The 18,488-nt window shown below is 46.4% G+C and overlaps 1 protein-coding gene across 1 annotated transcript; it reads left to right on the top strand.

The window, feature by feature from the left end:
- The first annotated feature begins 454 nt into the window (after nt 1–454).
- LOC123154773 (uncharacterized) lies at nt 455–1,624 on the top strand. Its single transcript, XM_044573410.1, has one exon. It carries the CDS (start codon nt 553–555, stop codon nt 1,495–1,497), a length of 945 nt encoding a protein of 314 aa, XP_044429345.1. The 5' UTR covers nt 455–552; the 3' UTR covers nt 1,498–1,624.
- Nucleotides 1,625–18,488: the final 16,864 nt, after the last annotated feature.

Here is an 18,488-nt window from a genome sequence, read left to right as displayed (position 1 = left end):
ATTGCACTTTCTGAAGTTGCTTTTGTTTGACCCGCAACAAAAAAAAGTAACTTTTTTTTTCTTTCGAAGACGTAGTCCGCCTCCGATAGATGCGAACGAGGTGGCCTTGTGCGGCCGGCGATCGATCGAGTTGGCTTGCCTGCCCCGATTACCATGCACAGCAAGCATCATTTTTTTTCTTCACCTCCATAGCTAGCTTCCCTCCAAATCCATTTACCCTCCCGCACAAAGATCCCTTAACCTTTCCTCACACATGACTCCATGAATGTAGCTACACGTCTTCTTACACATGAATGCATTCCAAGAACGTACGCCGGACTAATCCATCCAAAGATTTCCTACTTTTACAAGTTTCGAACCAACAATACATACTCTTACATCCATCACCATTCCATGCCAACACCTAAATATATAAACGACGCATCATGCCAACCTTCCCAAACTCAGCAGCTCACCTCCCTCGGTCACAGACTCACAGTTCACAACACCATCAACCGACCAATCCATCCATCCATCGCAACGTCCACCACGATTCCCTGCCGACGCTTCCTCATGGCGGCCGCCACCAACACCAAGCCGAAGAGGCAGCAGCCGGCACCGGTCCTGGACCCCAAGTTCGAATGGGCGGACAAGGCCAGCACCTACGTGCTCCGCCTCAGCCTCGAGGGGTTCAAGAAGGGCGACTTCAGGGTGCAGGTGGACGGCGCCGGCAGGCTCACCGTGAGCGGGGCGAGGCCGGGTGCCACCCCGGGCTCCTTGCACAAGGTCTTCCAGCTCCCGTCTACAGCCAGCCTCGATGACATCGCCGGCCGCTTCGAGTCCGGCGTGCTCACGCTCACCGTGCCCAAGCGCGCGTACTCTGGTGTCCCCGCGCCGACGAGCATCGAGGAGATTAAGAGGGATAAACCTGGTGTGGCCAAGGAAGACGTCAGGCCGCCGCCAACCAAAGACGTCGACGGCAACGATAAGAAGGCGGCCAGCGGCGACGACAGCACCACCAAGCCTAAGGAAGAGATCGCCAAGGAGGAGGATGTGTCCAACAAGCCCATGGACGAGGCCACGAAGAATGCTCAACAGCAGAAGCAACCGGAGGAGGCAAGCAACCACAAACAAGAGCAGCAAAAGCTAGCACCAGAACCAGAGGTGAAGAAGGAGCAAGAAGTGAAGCCGGCGCCGGAGCCGGAGGTTGCCATCGACGAGAAGGACAAAGCGGTGGTTGACCAGGAGAGCCTGGCGGCGGGCGTGAGACGGCGCATCGAGGAAGAGAAAGCCAAGGCTGCGGCCGCTGCCATGGAAGCCAAAGCGGTGTTGGAGAAGAAGGCCACCGCGTGCAGCGGCTGGAAGCAGCGCGTGGCAGGGGGGCTGGAGCAGCTGACAGACATGAAGTGGGCGGACAGCGTGGTGGAGAAGGCAAGGAACAACAAGGAGGTGGTCGCCATCGCCATCGCTGCTTTCTCGCTCGGCTTCTTCGTCTCTCACAAGTTATTCAGGAAGTGAGCACCACACATATAAACAATGGCTGAATATGTGCTGGAGTGGAAATATATAGTTGTGTGATTAAAGTGTACATACATAACAGAACAAACATGTAAATACATTTGTGCAAGTAAATTAAAGTATGCACTACCGGAAAATGGTCCTACCCCGACGGCCAAACCTATGCCTACGGCTGCCGTCGGCCTAGTTTGAGCTATGCCGACAGCCCAGTCCTGGCCGTCGGGTTACACAGACCTATGCCGACGGCCGCCGTCGGCACAGAACGGCCGTCGACCTATATGTAGACATGCCGACAGCAGCCGTCGGCATAAATCAGCCATCGGCATACCTGTGGGCCCGGCGACCCTGCCCGTGACTAGAGGCTAACGCCGTCAAACCTATGCCGACGGTCTGGACGAGCAGCCGTCGGCATATCTCCGCATGCCACATCACCGATCCGCGGCGTAGGTATGCCGACGGCAACCGTCGGCATAGGTGCCACGTCACCGATCCGCGGCACGACGCCCACCAAAACCCTGTCGTCTCTATGCTGACGGCATAGCTATTTTTTTACATGTGTTTTTTTGCATATGTTTTTATGCTTTTTTTACATATGTTTTTATGCTTTTTTAAAGTATGTTTTCATGCTTTTTTATGTATTATACTAGTAAACTTGCACGTGCAATGCATATATCCGCCCAAAGAAAATCCTTGCTCATAGAACCCTTTTAAGCCATCTATGCTCATAAAACCCTTCTAGGCCATCTATATTCTATTGTCTCGAGAACAACATGCCATGTATATTGGCTATTACAGAAGTTAAAAAAGTTGGCTCGAGACAACTTTGCTAAATTCAGCAATATATATGTGTGTCTTAGGGTAATCTCCAATGCACCTCACCGTTGTTAGCAAGTGGAACCACTATGTAGCCACTGTGTTTAGGTAATTAGAAAAAAAGAATATATATGATTAAACATGCTGACCGCCGCCACGAGGGCCTTGCTTGGGTTGACTGTTTTCGCCTGGCTGGCCAGATGTGACACTTTGCGTCCTCTGTGCCCTGTGCCTTGCTATGTACCCTCTCCTTCCATATATCTCTTTTGCCCCTTGTAATACCCCCTGACCATCCTGGCAATTTGGGCATTTTTAAATTCAAAAAGTTATATTGGATTTACAATGGGATCACCAATCGGAAAATTATGATTTACTCAACTATTGATTCAACATCACTCGGCAACATAATGGGTGTGGTAGGCGAAAAAATATAACAACCTGAATTGTAATGAACAAAGGATCTAGCTGACAACGTTAAGTGGGCACAAGGACAACTGAATCTTCAGAATTAGTGATTGCAGCAATATAACATGACACAGAAAACAATAATCAACCTGACCCTGCTTCCTAGTTCGATTTCCACAAAGTATTACGAAGAGTCATGTTAAATTGAATTTTGAACTATACCATATGAAAAGCCGACCAAGGCAAGCTAACTGCTATAGGTCAATCAAAAGCTTACACACCATGTTTCAAGAAAACACGGAAATAATCCAATTGAGTAGCATCAAACAAATGAAAGCTTGCAGTCGAGTGATACATATATGGTAGATGATTGCATATAACTAAAACATGTAATAGAAGGGAAAGAGTTTTGTAAAGAATGCACATAACCTATTTAATCGTATTCCTTCTACTCTTACATCCAGACATTGCACAATCCGTGTGGAAAGAACTGATAATAAATTCATACATGACATGCTACGTGTAAGCTATATATGAAACAAGATCAAGATTCAAAAAGGTATATGTTAGATTTGTAAGAAACTGTCCACCTTTAATTATAATTCAGAAAATACCCGATTCAAGTGACTACCTTGATTGAAGAACTAACTAGTTACAGATTTAGCAACTGCCACTCCTATCCACCCTTGCTTCCCTTGAGTCTTGACATAGACAATATTCATCTTACAAACAAGAAATAGCTTTATAAGGATGTAACCCTTAGGATCAAAAGCTTGCAGATCAAATTCTATAGACCTTCAAAAAAAAATCTTGGCAGACAACATGGGCGCAGCTCTCTATCTAAAACCATTCTTAAGAGAACAGAAAAAAGAACATTTGCAACATTAACAGCTGAGCAATCAAAAAGGATATTTCTATGTTACAGTGCATGTCATATTTCTCATGCACTATTTTTTCAGATTTCTTACTTCTTGTTATTAATACTTCATTATTCTGAATTCCTACTTAGTGTTATTAATTTAGTAAAGATAACATGCATTGTTGTTTATTTTTCAATAATAAGTAAAGACAGGGAAGAAACTCATGTGCACACTCTCCAGCTATAAGAATAACTAATGCAATAAGACACTGATCGGGGCATACCAATATTTAAGTCTTGTCAGACCACAATAAGAGAACAATCAGTCACATATTGATACTTGGTTTCAGTAATAAGAAGGATCACAAGTTCGACATAAAAAATGAAGTCCATTTAGTTACTGGAGTTACAAATTCAAGGTGATGCCTTAACTTGCTGCTGGCTTCGAGGTTGTGACCTCCCCTCCCCTTCTTGGTTATTCCTTTCCCCCCTCTTTGTTTCATTGAGCTCATCCCCACTTCTATTTTCCTCTTCATCATCCTGCAGCAAAACAACAGAGTTTGAGATGCATCAGACTTTCACATATCACAATGTAACTCTGAAACTTCATATAATATTTCTAGTTTCCATGTAGTAGAGTCCAACCTATATACAGATATAATTACACTGGTAGAAAAAGGGCCTGTTCTCCCGATTCTTAAGGGCCTTTTGTCCCAGTTCCTGAACCGGGACTAAAGGGTCGGTACTAATGCCCTGTCCCTTTAGTCCCGGTTCAATCCAAAATCGGGACTGATGGGCCTCCACGTGGCCTGTGCGCGGAGCCCAGGCAGGAGACCCTTTGGTCCCGGTTGGTGGCACCAATCGGGACCAATAGGCATCCACGCGTCAGCATTTCTGTGGCTAGGGTTTTTGTTTTTTTTGAAAGGGGGGGGGTTTGGGGGTTTTGGGGGGTTAATTTAGGTGTTTCATATATTTTGTTAGCTAGCTATAATTAATAGAGAGAAGTGTCCTCTCTTATGTCCGTGCTTGGTCGACGCTACGTACTATACATACGTATAGAGAGGATTAGACACGCTAGCTAGCTAGTAAGCAAACGAAGGAAACAGAAGATCGTCATGAACATATATGCATACAGAGAGAAGTGATATCGACCACCTCTCCTTCTCCGAGAGATTGGTCGAACAACAAGTTCTCGTATATCTATCCGACACTACCGGCTACATATATACAATAATTATCTCTTACAAATATAATCATACGGACTCATGGTCCACATAGTATTCTCCGTCTTCAGCGATCACGTGGTCAAGAAAGAATGCCGCCAATTCCTCTTGAATTGCTCGCATGCGAGCTGGTGCTAGGAGTTCATCCCGCTTCCGAAACATCTAATTTGAAGAAGGGGGTCAATACATATATATATGAATGAATGAAACTCAACACAAATGATGGTAATAAAATAAAATTGTGAATGTTGTTATTTACGTACTTCATATTGTTCGTCAGTGTAGCCCCGCTCACAGGTCGTGTGGCGGATGGACTCGCAAACGTAGTATCCACAGAAATCATTCCCTTGTTCCTGCCACAACCACTTTACAAGAAATAGAGGTCAATCAAACTGATAAGCAAGAATGCCAAATCAATAGGAGATGCGCGGAACATGCTACTATAGTACTTACTTTCGGGTGTCTAAATTGCAGCTTCTTCGGGAGTCTTGGAGCTTTTTTGGAGAATTTTTTCCAAACCCTGCCAGACAAAGAAAACAATTACTTGATATATCAGGAAATGAACAGAGTTGCTGATATGGTGGATAATGATCGATTTAACTTACTTCTCGAGCATTTGAGTCATGTCCGCATAGTCCTGGGGATCTTTTCGTCTTGAGTCTAAGACAGTTACTAGTCCCTGCTCAAGCTTAATCTCTAGGAGAATATAGTGGTAACTGCACACACATGCATAACTCATCAATTACATTACTATAACCTTGACTAATATATAAGGGAAAGCGAATACGCACAAGACAGTAACACTCACTTGAAGTTGTAAGGAAAGATTATTATATCTTTGTTTTCATTTATTACCAACGATCGTAGCAAGTTGGCCTCGGTATCTGCGGCATGAAATTTAACCTAAGTTGCATCTATGAGATATGTGTTAATGAACCCAATATCACCGACTTGTCTTTTCTTCAATTCGACAATCTTCAATCTGCATAATATAGTGAGGATGATTATAAATACATGCAATGAAAGAGCTGAGCTATATAGAGAGACTTAATGACAGAAGTAGTACTACTTACAGACAATAGCAGGTGACCGTTGTTTTATCGAGGGCCAATTGATTGAAAAACTGAAAGAACTCCTCAAATGGAACAGGCAACAGTTCAATTCCAACGAGGTCATGCTCCTTTTTAACTTTCACATACAAAGTACTCCTCCCCTAGAGTCTCTGCAGATTTTCAAGTACCAATCATGCAATCTTCGCATCATCGTTGATAGAGATCTTTCATCTTTGACGAGAGGCTTCCCGTACTCGTATCTTTGTATCTGCACCTCCATGGGTTCATAATGTACATCGCGGGGCAGGTAATCGCCAAGATTGCTATAACCGGGCACCATCCTTGGATCATTAGCGACGTTGTCGCTAGGCACCTTGAGCGGGGGGCACGATTGCTTCGCTTGTTCGCCAAGCTGGGCAATTTGTTTCCCAGCTCTTCGTTCTTTCAGCCTTTGATCACTGACAGTACTTCCCGACCGCTCCGCTTCAGCAAATTCCTTTCCAATAATGCGCTCATAGTTTCCTTTCGGCGGAGACTTGGGTGGTTTTGTCAGGGCAGCCAGAGTGCGCTTCGCTTTCACCGGATCTATCTTCTCCTCCGGAGGTGGATGTTTCTTTGCTTTCACCCCTTCAAAGAAGTTCCTCAATTCTTCTCGCGTGATCTCGGCATTCTCCTCCAGGGTCCTCTCATATGGTAACTTCTCTGGAGTCTTCAGAGAAGGACTGAATCTGTATGTCCTCCCGCCTCTGGCTGTACTACTAGACGCCGACAGAGCAGACGGAGCGGTTGTCTTCTTTACTTGCTTACGAGGCGGAGGAGAAGGACTACGACGCGCCAGAGCAGCCGGAGCGGCGGCAGGTCTCTTACGCCCTTGCTGACAAGGCGGAGAAGGAGGTGGCTGGTTGCTCGGGCGCGTCGGCGCAGGCGGAGAAGGAGGCGGAGTGCCGCCACGCGCCGGAGAAGGAGCCGGTCGAGTGCCCTGATCGTCACTCGCTGGAGGAGGAGGAGGTGGAGGAGGCGGGGTGCCCTGACTCGCCGGAGGAGGAGGCGGTGGAGGAGGCGGAGTGCCTTGACTTGTCGGAGGAGGAGGAGGAGGCGGAGGTGTCCAGTTCGGAAGGTTGGTGAGCTCCTTCTGCCATAGGCATGGAGTCTTCAGAGCAGACCCCAGCCTAGTCTCCCCTTTACCAGTAGGGTGGTCAAGCTGGAGGTCCTCAAATCCTCCATTATTTCATCTACCATCACCCTAGCACATCCTTCTGGAATCGGCCGGCAGTGAAAAGTTGCGCCGGGTTCAGTAGGATAAATAGAGCCAACAGCCGCCTTGACCTTCAAATTCATCCATTGCGTCATAAGGTGGCAATTTTGAGACTTCGTGATAGCATCCATGGGATAGCTGGCAGGAGCCGTCAAGGCCTGCTCTGGCTGAAGCAGCTCGGTGGAAGCCACGCTGCTTCTCCGCTGAGATGGCGGGGTAGCTTCGGGGGAAGCTTCGGCAGTATGTTTGCTGCGATTTGCTTCTCGTTCCTCTATCGCTTGTACCCTTACTTGCAGCGCCTGCATTTGGGTCTGCTGCAATTTTTTCCTCCTCTCTTGGGATTTGTAACCGCCTGCGTCCGGAAACCCAACCTTCCACGGAATCGAGCCTGGTGTGCCTCTTGTCCGTCCAGGGTGCTCAGGATTCCCGAGGGCCATTGTGATCTCGTCGTTCTCTCTATCTGGAAAGAACGTCCCTTGCTGTGCCACTTCGATATACTGCTGAAGCTTCCTGACTGGTATGTCCATTTGATCGTTCGTCCAAATGCGCTTCCCTGTTACAGGGTCCAAGGTTCCGCCAGCCCCGAAGAACCAAGTCCGGCAACGGTCTGGCCAATTAATTGTCTCTGGTTCGACCCCTTTATCAACCAGATCATTCTCAGTCTTGGCCCACTTAGGCCGGGCTGCGAGGTAGCCACCTGACCCCGTGCGATGGTGATGCTTCTTCTTCGCAGCATTTTGCTTGTTTGTCACCGACATCTTCTTACTCTTTTTCGATGTCTTGTGGGCCACAAATGCGGGCCAGTGATCTCTGATCTTCTCATATCTGCCCTTGAATTCTGGTGTCTCTTTATTTTTGACGAACTTATTCAGCTATTTCTTCCACCTCCTGAATAGTTCTGTCATCCTCTTAAGAGCAAAAGACTTGATTAATTGCTCTTTAACTGGCTTCTCTGGATCATCCTATGGCGGTAGGGTGAAGTTTGACTTCAGCTCAGTCCAAAGATCATTTTTCTGCATATCATTGACATAAGACACCTCAGGGTCTTCTGTAGCCGGCTTTAACCATTGCTGGATGCTGATCGGGATCTTGTCCTTAACCAAAACCCCGCACTGAGCAACAAATGCGCTCTTTATCCGGAGGAGTTCAATCGGTTGGCCGTCGGGCGCGATTGCTATGATCTCAAACTTTTCATCCGAGCTCAACTTTTTCTTTGGGCCTCATCTCTTTACCGAAGTTGTGCTCGATCCGGAGGGCTAGAAAAAAGAACAAAGACTTAATTAATATGTGTACATACCAAAACAATGAATGCATCAATTAGCTAGTCAGCAGAAGCTTAACTAATATATATACCTGGCCGGACTCGGTTCGGTCACCAGAGACGTCATCACGGTCTCCTTCTTGCACCAGCATTGGGTCACCGGAGCCATCCTCACAGTCTCTTTCTTGCACCGGCATTAGGTCACCGGAGCCATCATAATCATAGCCAGCTGCTTCCAGACCATCGGTGTCGTTGAGAAACAACGAGACGACGGCATCACTTCCTCATGCGATTATGTCCCCCAACAACTCTTCTTGTACTTCGTCTCGGGCGGTGTCCATTGTTTCTACAAATAATGACAACATGGCAATTATTATTCAAACATGACAGATGGATATATTAGTGGCAAACGTAGAACTAATATTAATTAGTGGCCTCGGCACTGCTTCTCTAGGGTTTGGGGTGGCCTCGACGCAGCTTCTCTAGGGTTTGGGGTGGCCTCGACAACGCTTCAAGGATAAAAAAAGAAGAGGAAGAAGAAGAAAAAAAGAGGAGAAGAAAGAATAGAGGAGTTCTTTTTTTTTATCAGGAACGAGGGTCGTCGAGGGTCACCAGCGGTAGAGGAAACCCTAAATAGCAAGTATCTTGGGTGTGAGATACATGTGGCCGTCGGTGTCCGACACTACATCCACGTCCCACAAGTGACGTGGGCGTCGAATGTATCTCACACCCTCGACGACCCTCGTTCCCAATAAAATAAAGAGGAAGAAGAAGAAAAAAAAAGAGGAGAAGAAAGAATAGAGGAGAAATCTCCTCTATTCTTTCTTCTCCTCTTTTTTTTTCTTCTTCCTCTTCTTTTTTTATCCTCTTCTTCCTCTCATGTTCGACGACACTCGAGCCCTCGGCGACCCTAGACCCCCTCTCGACCCCCTCATGTCGAAGTTATCGGGTAGGGGGTATATCGACAACGACATACCCGATACATACATACATACATACATACATACATACATACATACATACATACATATCACATGCATCCATACATATATGAACAAAATTAATATCTACTAATTAACAACCTAAATAAAAAAAACTAATACATATAGGAAGAAGAAGAAAGAAGAAGAGAAGAAAGAATAGAGGAGAAGACTTCCTCTTCTTCCTCTCCTCCTCTTCTCCCTTTTTTCCCCTTCTTCCTCGCCTCTCTCATGAATGTCTGACGTTCTCGACCCCCCCCCCACGTGTCGAAGAAAAAAAAGAAGAAAAAAAAGAGGAGAAGAAGAAAGGAATAGAGGAGAAAAGAGAAAATAGAATATATATTCTATTTTTCTCTTCTTCTCCTCTATTCCTTTCTTCTTCTCCTCTTCTTTTTCTTCTTTTTTCTTCTTCTTATTTATTTCTCCTTGTCTTCCTCTCCCCTCTCGGCGACCCTAGACCCCCTCTCGACCCTCGACCCCTAGGCGACCGTCGACCCCTCTCTTTTTTTTCTTCCTCTTCTTTTTTATCCTCTTCTTCCTCTACCGCTCGGCGACCCTCGACGACCCTCATTCCCTATAAAAAAAGAGGAAGAAGAAGAAAAAAAGAGGAGAAGAAAGAATATAGGAGAAGCTCCTCTATTCTTTCTTCTCCTCTTTTTTTTTTCTTCTTCCTCTTCTTTTTTATCCTCTTCTTCCTCTCATGTTCGACGACCCTCGACCCCGATAACATTTTTTCCCCGATAGCATTTTTCTCTCCGAGAGAGTTAGTGTTCCCAAGTGAACCGGAGGGGGACATTGGTCATATCAGATTCGTCATATTTTCTACGAATGTTCTATATACATACATCCATCGATATCATTCCATACATACATAGACATCTACATTATATATGAACAAAAAAAATCAAAATTCATCATACATACATCTACAGTACTCCCTCCGTTCCTTAATATAGGGTGTATAGTTTTTGGCACGGAAATTAAAGAACGCATGTCGAGGGAAAATTTCCCAAGTTTTGGGCGAGATTACACCTGACTAATTGACATAAGAAAATAGAGGAGCTTGCCTAATAAGGAAATGCAGTCAAATCCCTAAAAACATTATCCAGACGAGTGGTGCAACGCAATACACCTTATATTTCGGACTTTTTCTCAAAAATCTATGCACCTTATATCAAGGAATAGAGGGAGTATTATGCAAATTAAGGAGCAGGGAAGGAAGGAAGGGGGAGGATGGGGCGGTAGCTACCTCTCCCATAGGGATCGGGGAGGAGACGCGGGCGGCCGGCATCGGGGGCGACGGCGACGAGGACGGGCTCGGGGTCAGCGAGGGCGAGGGCGACGGCGGGGAGCGCTCGGGGACGGCGGACGGGCTCGGGGGCGCAGGGGGTGCTCGGGGGTGGCGGACGGGCGGCTGGCGACGACGGCGAGGTAGGGCGCGCTCGGGGGCGGGGCAGGGGCAACGGCGGCGACGGCGAGGCGCAGAGGGTGCTCGGGGGCGGCGGACGGGCTCGACGGCGCATGGGGTGCTCGGGGGCGGCGGACGGGCGGCCGGCGACGACGGCGAGGCATGGCGCGCTCGGGGGCGAGGCAGGATGCTCTCGGGGGTGGGGCAGGGGCAACGGCGGCGACGGCGAGGCGAGCAGAGGGGCAGCCTGGCGGCATCATCGGGGCGGGATTGAAGAACTGAAGCAAAATTTTCACAAGTGCTGTATATATAGACAAAGCATTGGTCACGGTTCGTGGCACCAACCGTGACCAATGCCCCCTTTAGTCCCGGTTGGTGCCACCAACCGGGACTAAAGGCCTCTTTTCAGCAGCCCAAAGGGCGGGAAGCGGCGGCCTTTGGTCCCGGTTGGTAGCACCAACCGGGACTAAGGGGGGGCATTGGTCACTCTTGGTGCCACGAATCGTGACCAATGCCCCCCTTTAGTCCCAGTTGGTGCCACCAACCGGGACCAAAGGCCTTGTGCGGCTACGGCGTCGAAAGTTTAGTCCCACCTTGCTAGTTGAGAGGGGTGCGCAGTGGTTTATAAGCCCCACTGCCGCACCCCTCTCGAGCTTCTCTCCATTGCAGGCTTACGGGCCTAATTGTCACTGCTATGCTTGTGGGCCTACTGGGCCTCCTGCGGGCCTGAATCCTGGCCCTTTGATGGGTTTCTAGTCGTATTCAGGCCGTGGGGGCCCAGTAGGTGGCATTTTTTTTGTTTTTTTGTTGCTTTATTTGTTTTATTTTCTTTTGTTTTTTGCTTTATTTTTTAATTCTTTATGCTTTTAGTTTTAGAAAAATTATAAAGTTTTTGTTAATGCCATTAGTTTTCAAATTTGAAAACACTTATTTTGTTTTTTTGTTTTCTTTGTTGCTTTATTTATTTTATTTTGTTTCTACTTACAACAAAATACTTATTGTTGCTATTTTTTCTAGTTTTTTTGTTTTGTTTTCTGCATTATTTATTTTCTTTTGTTTTTTGCTTTGTTTTTTTTATTCTTTTTGCTTTTAGTTTTAGAAAAATTATAAACTTTCTGTTAGTGCCATTTTATTTTGTGATTAACTTTACTATAAAAATATTTTTTTCCTGTTTTTTTCATTTTTTTTGCATTATTTATTTTCTTTTGTTTTTTGCTTTAATTTTTAATTCTGTTTTCTTTTAGGTTAGCAAAATTATAAACTTTCTGTTAGTGCCATTAGTTTTAGAAAAATTATAAACTTTCTGTTAGTGCCATTAGTTTTCAAATTTGAATAGTTAAAATTTAAATTCTTTGAAAATTGTTTGAATCACAAGTTTGTGATTAACTTACTAAAAAAATGAGAATAGATGCGCTTATAGAGAAAATTCAACCTAAATTCATAATAAATTTCTATGAATTTCAGAGAAATTCACTATGAATTTAGGTTAAACTTTTCCCTATTAGGGCATCTATTTTCACTTTGAGAGGAGCTCAACAAGGCAGAGAGGGAAGGGCTTATAAACCGGTGTGAGCCCCCTTCGGTTGGCGAGGTGGGACTAAACTCTGCCCGCCACGAGGACCAACCCTTTAGTCCCGGTTTGTGGCACAAACCGGGACTAATGGTCATGGGCCAGGGGCGAGGAGCAAAATTATAAACTTTCTGTTAGTGCCATTAGTTTTAGAAAGTTGAAAGTTGAAAGTTGGCATGGGCCAGGGACTAATGGTCATGGTATTACGAGGGCCGAACCATAAGACATGAAAGCATTTCAAATGAACTCTGAAAAAGTTGAAAGTTGGCATAGTATCATAATTTCACCCACATAGCATGTGCATGTAGAAAACGGACAATGGTAGCATGTTCGTGTGTTACAAAGTTGGCATGGTATCATCATAATAGTTGCGGGAGAAAGTCTGCACTTTTTCTTTGCTTGTGTCATTTGCTTATTGCGCCGTAACCATGGATAATCTTCATTGTTTATCAGGATGCTTGGGTCAGCCTTGACATTGAAGGGAGGAATTTCATGAAGCTTTTCATAATCTTCAGACATGTCTGTCTTGCCGTCCACTCCCAGGATGTCCCTTTTTCCTGAAAGAACTATTTGGCTCTTTGGCTCATCGTATGATGTATTCGGTTCCTTATGTTTTTTTTCTCGGTTTGGTAGACATGTCCTTCACATAGATAACCTGTGCCACATCATTGGCTAGGATGAACGGTTCGTCAGTGTACCCAAGATTTTTCAGATCCACTGTTGTCATTCCGTACTGTGGGTCTACCTGTACCCTGCCGCCTAACAGATTGACCCATTTGCACTTAAACAAAGGGACCTTAAAATCAGGTCTGTAGTCAAGTTCCCATATGTCCACTATGTAACCATAATATGTGTCCTTTCCGCTCTCGGTTGCTGCATAAAAGCGGACACCGCTGTTTTGGTTGGTGCTCTTTTGATCTTGGGCGATCGTGTAAATTGTATTCCCATTTATCTCGTATACTTTGTAAGTCAATACAGTCAAAGATGGTCCCTAGACAACAAGTACAACTCATCACAAACAGTGTTGTCACCTCTGAGACGTGTTTCCAACCAACTGCTGAAAGTCCTGATGTGTTCACATGTAATCCAGTCGTCACACTGCTCCGGGTGTTTGGAGTGCAGACTGTTCTTGTGTTCACCGACATACGGGGTCACCAAGGTAGAGTCCTGTAGAACTGTGTAGTGTGATTGAGACCGAGAATATCCGTCCCTTCATATATAGGAGTCTCTTCCAAGAGTGCCTTTTCCAGTTAGTCTCCCCTCATACCGCGATTTAGGGAGACCTATCTTCTTAAGGCCAGGAATGAAGTCAACACAAAACCCAATAACATCCTCTGTTTGATGGCCCATGGAGATGCTTCCTTCTGGCCTAGCGTGGTTACGGACATATTTCTTTAGGACTCCCATGAACCTCTCAAAGGGGAACATATTGTGTAGAAATACGGGCCCCAGGATGACAATCTCGTCGACTAGATGAACTAGGACGTGCGTCATGATATTGAAGAAGGATGGTGGGAACACCAGCTCGAAACTGACAAGACATTATGCCACATCACTCCTTAGCCTCGGTACAATTTCTGGATCGATCACCTTCTGAGAGATTGCATTGAGGAATGCACATAGCTTCACAATGGCTAATCGGATGTTTTCCGGTAGAAGCCCCCTCAATGCAACCGGAAGCAGTTGCGTCATAATCACATGGCAGTCATCAGACTTTAGGTTCTGAAACTTTTTCTCTGGCATATTTATTATTCCCTTTATATTCGATGAGAAGCCAATCGTGACCTTCATACTGAGCAGGCATTCAAAGAAGATTCCATTCTCTTCTTTCGTAAGAGCGTAGCTGGCAGGACCTTTATACTGCTTCGGAGGCATGCCGTCTTTTTCGTGCAAACATTGCAGGTCCTCCCGTGCCTCAGGTGTATCTTTTGTCTTCCCATACAAGCCCAAGAAGCCTAGCAGGTTCACGCAAAGGTTCTTCGTCACGTGCATCACGTCGATTGAAGAGCGGACCTCTAGGTATTTCCAGTAGCATAGGTCCCAAAATATAGATTTCTTTTTCCACATGGGTGCGTGTCCCTCAGTGTCATTCGGAACAGCTAGTCCACCAGGACCCTTTCCAAAGATTACGCAGTGTAAATCATTGACCATAGCAAGTACGTGATCACCGGTACGCATGGCCGGCTTCTTCTGGTGATCTGCCTCGCCTTTGAAATGCTTGCCTTTCTTTCGACATTGATGGTTGGTCAGAAGAAATCGACGATGGCCCAGGTACACATTCTTCCTGCATTTGTCCAGGTATATACTTTCAGTGTCATCTAAACAGTGCGTGCATGCGTGGTATCCTTTGTTTGTCTGTCCTAAAAGGTTACTGAGAGCGGGCCAATCGTTGATGGTCACGAACAGCAACGCCTTAAGGTTAAATTCCTCCTGTCTGTGCTCATCCCATATACGTACATCGTTTCCATTCCGCAGCTGTAAAAGTTCTTCAACTAATGGCCTTAGGTACACATCAATGTCGTTGCCAGGTTGCTTAGGGCCTTGGATGAGAACTGGCATCATAATGAACTTCCGCTTCATGCACATCCAAGGAGGAAGGTTATACATACATAGAGTCACGGGCCAGGTGCTGTGATTGCTGCTCTGCTCCCCGAAAGGATTAATGCCATCCGCGCTTAAAGCAAACCATACATTCCTTGGGTCCTTTGCAAACTCATCCCAGTACTTTCTCTCGATTTTTCTCCACCGCGACCCGTCAGTAGGTGCTCTCAACTTCCCATCTTTCTTTCGGTTCTCACTGTGCCATCGCATCAACTTGGCATGCGCTTCGTTTCTGAACAGGCGTTTCAACTGTGGTATTATAGGAGCATACCACATCTCCTTCGCAGGAACCCTCTTCCTGGGGGGCTCGCCGTCAACATCACCAGGGTCATCTCGTCTGATCTTATATCGCAATGCACCACATACCGGGCATGCGTTCAGATCCTTGTATGCACCGCGGTAGAGGATGCAGTCATTAGGGCATGCATGTATCCTCTCCACCTCCAATCCTAGAGGGCATACGACCTTCTTTGCTGCTATGTACTGTCGGGCAATTCGTTTTCCTTTGGAAGATTCTTCTTCAATATTTTTAGTAGCTTCTCAAATCCTTTGTCAGCCACAGCATTCTCTGCCTTCCACTGCAGCAATTCCAGTATGGTACCGAGCTTTGTGTTGCCATCTTCGCAATTGGGGTATAACCCTTTTTTTTGATCCTCTAACATGCGATTGAACTTCAGGTTCTCCTTTTGACTTTCGCATTGCGTCCTTGCATCAACAATGACCCGGCGGAGATCATCATCATCGGGCACATCGTCTGGTTCCTCTTGATCTTCAGTAGCTTCACCCGTTGTAGCATCATTGGGCACATCGTCTGGTTCCTCTTGATCTTCACCAGCTCCCCCCGTTGCAGCATCACCGTATTCAGGGGGCACATAGTTGTCATCATACTCTTCTTCTTCGTCGTCTTCCATCATAACCCCTATTTCTCCGTGCCTCGTCCAAACATTATAGTGTGGCATGAAACCCTTGTAAAGCAGGTGGGAGTGAAGGATTTTCCGGTTAGAGTAAGACCTCGTATTCCCACATTCAGTGCATGGACAACACATAAAACCATTCTGCTTGTTTGCCTCAGCCGCATCGAGAAACTCATGCACACCCTTAATGTACTCGCAGGTGTGTCTGTCACCGTATGTCCATTGCCGGTTCATCTGCGTGCATTATATATAATTAAGTGTCCAAATTAATAGAATTTCATCATCACATTAAAACCAAAGTGCATACATAGTTCTCATCTAACAACATATAGCTCTCCAGAGCATCTAATTAATTAAACCATACATTGAAACTATGTAAAACATTTCAATGCGAAAAACAAATGCGATCATAATCGCAACCAAGGTAACAATTGATCCAACGGCATAATGATACCAAGCCTCGGTATGAATGGCATATTTTCTAATCTTTCTAATCTTCAAGCGCATTGCATCCATCTTGATCTTGTGATCATCGACGACATCCGCAACATGCAACTCCAATATCATCTTCTCCTCCTCAATTTTTTTTTCCTTCAACAAATTGTTTTCTTCTTCAACTAAATTTAACCTCTCGACAATAGGGTCGGTTGGCATTTCCGATTCACATACATCCTACATAAATAAAATCTATGTCACGTTGGTCGGCATAATTTTCATAAACAATAAATGAACCAATAGTTATAAAGATAATATATATACCACATCCGAATCATAGACAGGACGAGGGCCGACGGGGGCGGATACCAAAACCATCGCACTATATAAGATGCAATAATAAAAGTAAGAAAATAATACAAGTATCTATGTAAACATACAAGTAAGAATATTTTCCTTTCAGAAAGAAGATAAGAACAAGAGGCTCACCACGGTGGTGCCGGCGATGAGCTCGGCGCGGGTGATCGACGGCGGTGAAGAGGGGACGAGGCGTGACGGACCGCTAAACCTAGACAAATATTATGGAAAATGGAGCTTGGAGGTCGAGCTTGGAGAGGAGAAAGCTTAAGTAGTGTGGCTCGAGCATTCCATTGAACACCTTGTGTGCATAGGAGGTGAGCTAGAGCACCACCAAGCCCTCTCCCCCTCGGCCAGAGAAAAACAGAGCACTGGGGTGCTCTGCTCGCGAGCGAGGGGTATATATAGGCACCTCATTGGTCCTGGTTGGTGACATGAATCGGGACTAAAGGGGAGCCTTTGGTCCCGGTTCAAGCCACCAACCGGGACCAATGGTGGTGGGCCAGGAGCGAGGCCCATTGGTCCCGGTTCATCCCACCAACTGGGACCAAAAGGTCCAGATGAACCGGGACCAATGGCCCACGTGGCCCGGCCGGCCCCCTGGGCTCACGAACCAGGACCAATGCCCACATTGGTCCCGGTTCTGGACTAAACCGGGACTAATGGGCTGACCCGGCCTGGACCAAAGCCCTGTTTTCTACTAGTATTAGGATTTGCATAATTACTTTCTTCCATGCAGTACAATCGGGCATCTTAGATCAAACGTCTGCAAGTTTTGCAACCTCAATATTGTGGATCTGCACAAGTAGCAGTTGTAGTGCCCTGCCCACACCTGCTAATTTAAGGAAGCAAGAACCGCTTTGTAGGACGGACAGAAGGAATCTCAGCGAAGTAGTAGTGTAGTACTTACATGCAGACCATCGTATCGGTGGCGTTGGGTGCAGGAACTCTTCATAGGTGGCGCAGAGGAAGAACACATCTGCTAAGGAGGAGCTTCTACGTTGTTGCGGTGTGGTGGAGTCTTTGTTGCCGGCCGTGTGGAGGACGGAGGAGTCGCCGTCGGCTGCGTGGGGGACGGACGCCGAGCGCCACAAGAGAGGCGGCCGGGCAACCGTCGATGGTGAGGCGCGATGGAGGCGGACGGGAAGCAGGGCCGCAAGGGGCTGTCGGTGAGGATCGGCGCCGTAGAGCAGGGCGGTGTGGAGAGGTGGGGATCATCACTGGCGAGTAGAATCACATGTGCGCATGGAGGGCGACTGCTCATGATGGGTTCGTCTGCCATGGTGAGGGAACTGAGGGAGGCAGTTTGCTTCACGGGGGAGGGGAGCCAGCTTGTTTTTGGGAACGTCTTGTTTTAGCTAAACCGATCATGCATGCGTGTAGGTTCTTTGAAGGCTACAAACGTGGAGTGGCATGGTGGGTAATTAGAATGTAAAACGCGTTTAGTATGATGGAGCGATGTAGACCATTAGATCACATGATTTGATGGATGAGATGAATTGGTTCTCCGCCCTTTCGTGCTTTTATAGGGGTAGTAGATAGTAGATGAATATATATGTAGTTTGTAATTTTTTCCATAGATTACGAATATATATATATATATATAGTTTGTATTTTTTCGAGCACATTAATAATGTGCCGTCATGTTCTTTTGAATATAGGTCCTTATATTTTATTAAAAATCAAAAACAGCTATGCGACAGAAGTTGAGTCGCAGTTGCAAACGCCCGGCACCCGTCTCCGGAGTGTGACCCCCTCACGTATGTGGTGTGCCCCCTCATGGACGGCGCCGCCGCTAGCATCTGGAGGGCGGAAATAGACGCATCGGGTCTATATGGAGGGGACGTTGCTCCCAAGT

This window comes from Triticum aestivum, chromosome 7A, assembly GCF_018294505.1.
Source record: "Triticum aestivum cultivar Chinese Spring chromosome 7A, IWGSC CS RefSeq v2.1, whole genome shotgun sequence".
In the NCBI taxonomy this organism is placed as follows: Eukaryota; Viridiplantae; Streptophyta; class Magnoliopsida; order Poales; family Poaceae; genus Triticum; species Triticum aestivum.
This window is presented reverse-complemented; position numbering and strand designations above follow the sequence as displayed.

What these genes read in the sequence shown, in the direction of transcription:
- LOC123154773 (XM_044573410.1), top strand. Translation starts at nt 553, where the DNA reads ATGGCGGCCGCCACCAACACCAAGCCGAAGAGGCAGCAGCCGGCACCG.